This window comes from Orycteropus afer, unplaced genomic scaffold (assembly GCF_000298275.1).
Source record: "Orycteropus afer afer isolate SDZICR_OR568_19922 unplaced genomic scaffold, OryAfe1.0 scaffold00130, whole genome shotgun sequence".
In the NCBI taxonomy this organism is placed as follows: domain Eukaryota; kingdom Metazoa; phylum Chordata; class Mammalia; order Tubulidentata; family Orycteropodidae; genus Orycteropus; species Orycteropus afer.
Window position 1 is genome coordinate 675,075 of NW_006921717.1, and position 6,459 is coordinate 681,533.

The 6,459-nt window shown below is 55.9% G+C and overlaps 1 protein-coding gene across 1 annotated transcript in view; it reads left to right on the forward strand.

The window, feature by feature from the left end:
* CPT1A (carnitine palmitoyltransferase 1A) overlaps positions 1–6,459 on the forward strand; it is a 76,246-nt gene that overhangs the window by 32,302 nt on the left and 37,485 nt on the right. The window contains exons 3-5 of the mRNA XM_042781508.1: positions 950–1,160; positions 1,757–1,928; positions 3,930–4,031. Coding sequence (XP_042637442.1) covers positions 950–1,160; positions 1,757–1,928; positions 3,930–4,031 — 485 coding nt within the window. The remainder of the gene's footprint in view (positions 1–949; positions 1,161–1,756; positions 1,929–3,929; positions 4,032–6,459) is intronic.

Below are 6,459 nucleotides of genomic sequence, written 5' to 3' on the forward strand. Positions count from 1 at the left end.
GAACGGCAGCCTCTGTGTGTGTGTGTGTGTGTGTGTATTAAGGACCCCGGCGCCTGAACGGCAGCCTGTGTGTGTGTGTGTGTGTATTAAGGACCCCGGCGCCTGAACGGCAGCCTGTGTGTGTGTGTGTGTGTGTGCATTAAGGACCCCGGCGCCGGAACAGCAGCCCGTGTGTGTGTGTGTATTAAGAACCCCGACGCCGGCATCCGCTCGCTCACCCTCCGGGGCAGTGAGTGCTGAGAGTGGAGCTTGCCTGTGGCTCTCTCTCCAGCCACGTCCACCCCGGAGCGTGAGGTGCAGACCCTCAGAAGCTCGGCTCTGGGACCCGTAGCCAGGTTTGCTCCCAGATCAGATCGTTCGGGAAGGCTGGGGTTAGAGCAGAGACTACCGTCAGATTCTAAGGCAGGACTTGACAGGTTCTAGGAGGAGAAGGTTAGCAACGAAGGCGTTTCACTTGGAGACGCTCGTTCTCTTGTTCAAGGATCATAAGATCGGTGGCTCGGCCCTGTTGGGTCCACCTTCAGTTTACATATTAGCTGTCGGAAACATGTGAAGCCTCTCTAAACGGTTTTTAGTTTTCAGATAGTTTCCTCTCTCTGAAACAACTAAACCTAAAAACCAGGCCACAGAGGTGCATGAGCAGCTGTGTTTCTTTTCCTCGTTAAGGTCCCGGTGTACAGCAGACATTTCATTTTCTGTTGCAAATGAAGCCATTTTCTGTATTTATTATTCAAACGATTATTTGTGTGAGTGAAGCTCTTCTTCCCCCGAGTCTTAGGGGAACGTAGTTTGCCAGCTCAGTCTTTCCTCACGCACAGCTAGATGACACTGAGTCAACGCATCACGTAAAACAGGCAGGCTGTCTTGGTATAAACAGGTTGCATGAGCTTTGTGCCAAGTGACCGGAGTCTCTCATGAGTGAAAGCAGAGTGCAGGGTGTGCTTGAGAGGAAAGCGGAGCACAGAGAGCCGGGTGGCTGCTCAGAAGTGCCGGCAGCCGCCCGGCGAGGAGGTGCACGTTGTCCGCAGCGTGGTCTTAGTCACGGGGGTGCCCTGCGGCTCGCAGCCCCCGTCCCCTGTCATTGTTCCTTCCCTGATGACACAAACTAGCCTTGGCCAGCAGCGAGGAGCCCAAGGCAGATGCAGCTGGTTCGTGCCAAGGTGAGAGAGAGGTTGCTGTAACTCTGTTGAGCAGGGGGCCCGCACGAGCCCTCTGTTTGATGGGGTGCGATCTCCCCCTTGGGTTGTATGTTCTCTCATTTTGGTTGACGGGCTGCTTTTTCTTTTCTCACCATGAGTTGCGGTCACATCAGCTCTGCTCATGACCTGTGTGCACCAGAACAAGACACCGCCTGGTCCTGCTCCGTGTTCATGGGGGTGGGTGTGCTCGAGTCCAGAGTGTGAGCCGTGTGTGTTCAGTGCCTCCTAACCTGGGGGTTCCTCTCCCGGCACCGCCCTTGACAGTATTCCGTCAGGATCCGTATGGTCCCCACTGGCTGGTTTTCACGGGTTGATCCTCAGGCCTTCTTCCTGCTCTCGTTCTGACGCTTGGCTGAAACCCATCCACCACGGGTGACCCTGCTGGTGGTCACAACACTGGTGGCATAGCCTCCAGCCTCAAGCCACACGCAGCCACCACTGCGTCACTGACACACGGAAGGTGGTTTAGTCTTTGAGCGCAGGTCTGGCTCAGTTGCGCCCCCCACGGTCTCTTCCACGCTAACGAGTTTGTGATTTCTTTTGTTTTGCTTCGGCAGTGACTACATGTCGGACCAGATGAAGAACGTCGTCAGCGGCGTCCTCTTTGGCACCGGCCTGTGGGTGGCGCTTATCATCACCATGCGCTATTCCCTGAAGGTGCTGCTCTCCTACCACGGGTGGATGTTTGCCGAACACGGCAAGATGAGCCGCGCCACCAAGATCTGGATGGTAATCGCACGTGTGCCTCAGTGGCGCGTGTGGTGATGGTTTTGCTCTTGACATAAGGATGCTCGTGGAACCTTTCTCCTGGTGCTTGGTGTGGGTGTCAGGCCTTCTACCTGGAGGGACTTGGTTTACGGTGACACGTGTGTTTGGGCCACAGAGTGTTTTCCCTTCTCGTTGCTGTGGCGTGCTGCACACATGACTGTCTGTGGGGAGGGCAGTTCAGGATGTCGCCCACTCCTCGTAACATAACAGCGACTGCTTTGCAGCCCCTGTGACTACCGTGTAGCCAGGCATTCAGTGACCTCCCTCACCTGACCCCCCGACTGGGACACCTGCGGCCCATGTTCATTTCTGGTATATTTGGATGCTGGCCCTGACCCTGAGCCCAACGGTCACCTGTGCAGTGAATTGCTTTGTCATGGGCATGGGTGTCTGTTCAAATTCCATTGTGTATAAATGTTTATGAGCTTGGGGTTTCTGGAAAGAAGCTGTCAGGGTGGGAGCAGTGTGTGGATGCCCAAAGCCTCCATCTTCAGCGCTCGGACCCTGTGGGCCTGCACACCTGTGAGCAGGTGTCTGCCCATTTGTCCTCATCACCCGAATCTTCAACAACTGATTCAGGTCCAGCCCAGATCTTGAGCATTGCTTCCAAAGACGCAGAGTATAAACTTGAAGACATGGTGCAGTAACTGGCCATGTCATGGTCACAGACCACAGAGGAAGCTCTCGAGCTCATGGTGACGGGGGTGGAGAGATGGCCATGGTGATGCTTGGAGCGTAAGAGTGTTGGGAGTCAGCTTATGGTGGTCACAAAGGCCATTGTCTGTAAATAATAACAGAGGGTCTGTGCACAAACATTGGGCTGTGTTAACCACGGTTCTGTTACATGATCTGGGTGGATTGTAATGAACCTGGTCGTAACTGGGAGGAGCCCTGGTGGCGCAGTGGTTAAGTGCTTGGCTGCTGATTGAAAGGTTGGCACTTCAAACCAGCCACCTGTTCTGTGGGCGAAAGGTGAGGCAGTTGGCTTCCATTAAGAAGACAACTTAGGAAACCCCCTGGGGCAGTGCCTCCCTGTTCTTTAGGGCTGCTGTGAGTCAGAATCTACTTGACAGCAGTGGGAAGGGTAAAATTAGATTTTCCTGTAAGACCTTTGCTTTGTTGTGGTGTTTTATTGTTTCTAAGTGAAACGAGGTCCCACTCATTAGCTGGCTGTTTCAGCTCTGGCCTGAGGCAGGGCCTCTGAGCTGCCTGCGTTGTGCTCCCCGTCACCAGGGGTAGCACCACTGGGCCTGCTGGCCCTGGCAGCTGGAAACCCCCAGCGGGCTCACAGGTGGCCTGGTCGCCAGTGCCCATGGCCCCTGCACACCTCTGATGCCAGGCTTCCCTGCTCCAAACCAGTTTCCTGTGGCTGCTCAGCTGAAGTCTTCTGATTTCCAGAGAAACTGAATCGCTCCCGAGAAGACACTCGGAGGTGCTTCTAACACTTGATGCCGATGTTAGGAGTCATTCCCTCAGATGGCCTTCATGCCACTGTAGGTCGAGTCCCAACACTCCTCAGGTCCAAGTGACACAGTGGTATTTCTCCACCTCCCCGTACCATGAGCGCTAGCACTTTCTTTGAGGTCTGGTCGGCTAAGACGACACATTATCACAGCAAGTTCAGGTCACTCCACCTGCAACAAGACTGACAGTAGGCAAGTGTGTGGTCTCCTCTGCACCTGACTGTGAGTGAAGGGTGACGTGAGATGCCACAGAGGCCAGAGGCCAGCTCTGTTGCTGGGACGCTGGCATCAAGCGTAGGCTTTTATTCAGTGTGGTTTTCGTTGAGGGGCTATAAGGGGTTTGCTGGGGTCTGTGAGTGTCGGGACAGAAGGGGACCGCAGGACAGGTACTCCCACAGACTCGGGTAAAATAATCGGCAAGTTGTATCACTGGAGAAATGGCTTCAGTCTTTACTGGACTTTCAGCTTCAAAAATGTGATTTTTTTTTTTTCCTGGCAGGGTATGGTGAAGGTCTTTTCAGGCCGAAAGCCCCTGTTGTACAGTTTCCAGACCTCGCTGCCTCGCCTGCCCGTGCCGGCCGTGAAGGACACCGTGAACAGGGTGGGTGTGGGTCCGCCTCACGCTGCACGTCTGCCCGGCGGGTGCAGCCTGCCTTTCTGCGAGAACGTGTGCGCCCCAGGCATGACTGAGTTCCCTTACTGTCACGGGCCATGTTAGCTGTCAGCAGTACCTCACGGGGCGTCCTGTGAAGGCCCCTCTTGCCTGAGGCTGTGCTGGGTTAGAGAAGCCGCCCGATGGGCGTTTTGAATCTGGTTGGGTCTGGGGGTGGTCATGTTGGCCCCATGCCTGTCTCAGGAAGCTGCTCACGGAGGAGCCCCACCTCATTTCCAGGCGGGCTCCCTGGTGGGTGGCCTGCGGGACTGGCGGTGACAGCAGCTACGGCCCCCTTACCACCTTTCCTCGGCAGAACACCCCATGGTGGGGGGCAGCCTGGAGCAGACACATACGTGCATTTGTGGCAGTAGAACGCGTGTAACTCGAGTGGACCGTTTCCGCCGTTTTAGGTGTACAGCAGAGTGGCATCGAGGGCATTCACAGTGTCACGCAGTCGTCGCCGCTGTGTATTTCTAGAACTTTCCAGCCCCCTGTACGGGAGCCCTGTGCCCCTTAGACAGTAACTCCCCATGTCTCCCCCCCTCAGACTCTGGTAACTGCCGTTTGACTTTCTGTCCCGTGGAGCTGCCCATTCGGAGCATTTTACATAGAAGTCACGCACCCTGGCCTTGCGTGCCAGGTGGCTTTCCACGTGATGTGTCAGGGTTCCTCCATGTTGTAGCGTGGATCAGAACTCCATCCCGTTCCGTGGCTGCATAAAATCCCATGGACCCCACTTTGTTCCTCCATCTGTGGGTGGACACGTGGGTCACCTCCACCTCCCGGCTTCTGTGAACATTTGTGGACAAGTCTGTGTTCACCTGCACGCCCTCGGGTCTTCTGGGTGTAGAGGTGGGAGCGGAGTTGCTGGTTCCTTTGGTGACCCTGTGTCCAGCTTTCCGACCAGCTGCCAGGCCGTTCCCTAAAGTGGCTGCTTCCTTTGACACGTGAGGCACGAATCCCTCCACAGCCCGCAGCCCCGTGTTTAAGCCGTAACCAGGAGGCTCTGGGGGCTCGGTCCCGTATCCCAGTTCTCTCGGCCAGTGCCTTCCCATCTCCGTCACAGCGTGATTTTGGTCTCCCTGGTGACGTCCTACAGTGAATGAATCAGGGTCTGTGCTGAGGGCTATGGTTCCATCTTGAGACGCTCAGGGAGGGGTTCGCGGGTCCCCACTGCCCCAGGGTGGTTTTTACAGGAGACACTAACTGGTCTTGGGCCAGGGGTAGCTCTGTGCTGGAACTCTCGCCCTCCACGCGGGAGAGCCAGGCTCAATTCCCGCCCAGTGTGTCTCCTGTGCAGCCCGTCAGTCTGTCTGGAGGGGTGCGTGTCACTGTGATGCTGACAGGTGTTAGAGGGCCCACTTCTGGAATCAGTTAATGAGCCCCGCGGGCACAGCGTTCCGATCCATGGAACCAGGCAGTGCTCAGTTCCCTGCACGGGCTCGGCACGAGGCAGGGGCTGGCTCGGTGGAAGGTCACAGCAGCGCTAACCTGTAGGATTCAGGTCCCAGCAGAGGGGTTAGCACCAGTATTGTGTCCAGTCAGTTCTTGTTTAGTACGTTTCGGAAGCTTTAGGGTGTCTTGGAAAACACCAGGTATGTGAAGTGGTATTTACCTGCTTTTATACCCAGTTGCTTCTCATAGGGGGTGGGAATGGGATTGAATGTCCTGAACCCAGAGACCCGGCCTCGACCTGTCTGTAGGAGCTCCCTGTCCCCGTCTGTCTCACTCCTTCCCATCCCACCCCTGAGCCCTGGCCGACTCCCCTCTGGCCACTGTCGTGGGCCATGGCAGCGTAGAGGGGAACAGGCCCTTCGTTAGTGGGTGGCTGTATGGTGACTGATGGTCTAGGATGTGGTGATGTGGGGTTCAGGGAGCTTCCATAACAATAAGGGAGCTCTGGTGTCACAGGGGTTAAAGCATTTGACTGCTAAGCAAAAGGTCAGCAGTTCAAACCCACCAGCTGTTTTGTGAGAGAAAGGTAAGCCAGTTTGCTTCTGTAAGATTTGCAACCCCTTTGGGGCAGTTCCACTCTGTCCTCCAGGGGCACTGTGGGTTGTAATGGACTCCATGGCAGTGGGTGTGGTTTGGGCTCTGCTTCTGTGAAGATTGACAGCCTTGGAGACCCGGTAAGCAGTTCCACTCTGTCCTCTAGGGGCGCTGTGGGTCAGAATGGACTCCACAGCAGTGGGTGTGGTTTGGGCTTTGCTTCCCTGGAGACTGACAGCCTTGGAGACCCTGTGGGCAGTTCCCCTCTGTCCTCTAGGGGCGCTGTGAGTCAGAATGGACTCCACGGCAGTGGGTGTGGTTTGGGCTTTGCTTCTGTGAAGATTGACAGCCTTGGAGACCCTGTGGCAGTTCCACTCTGTCCTCT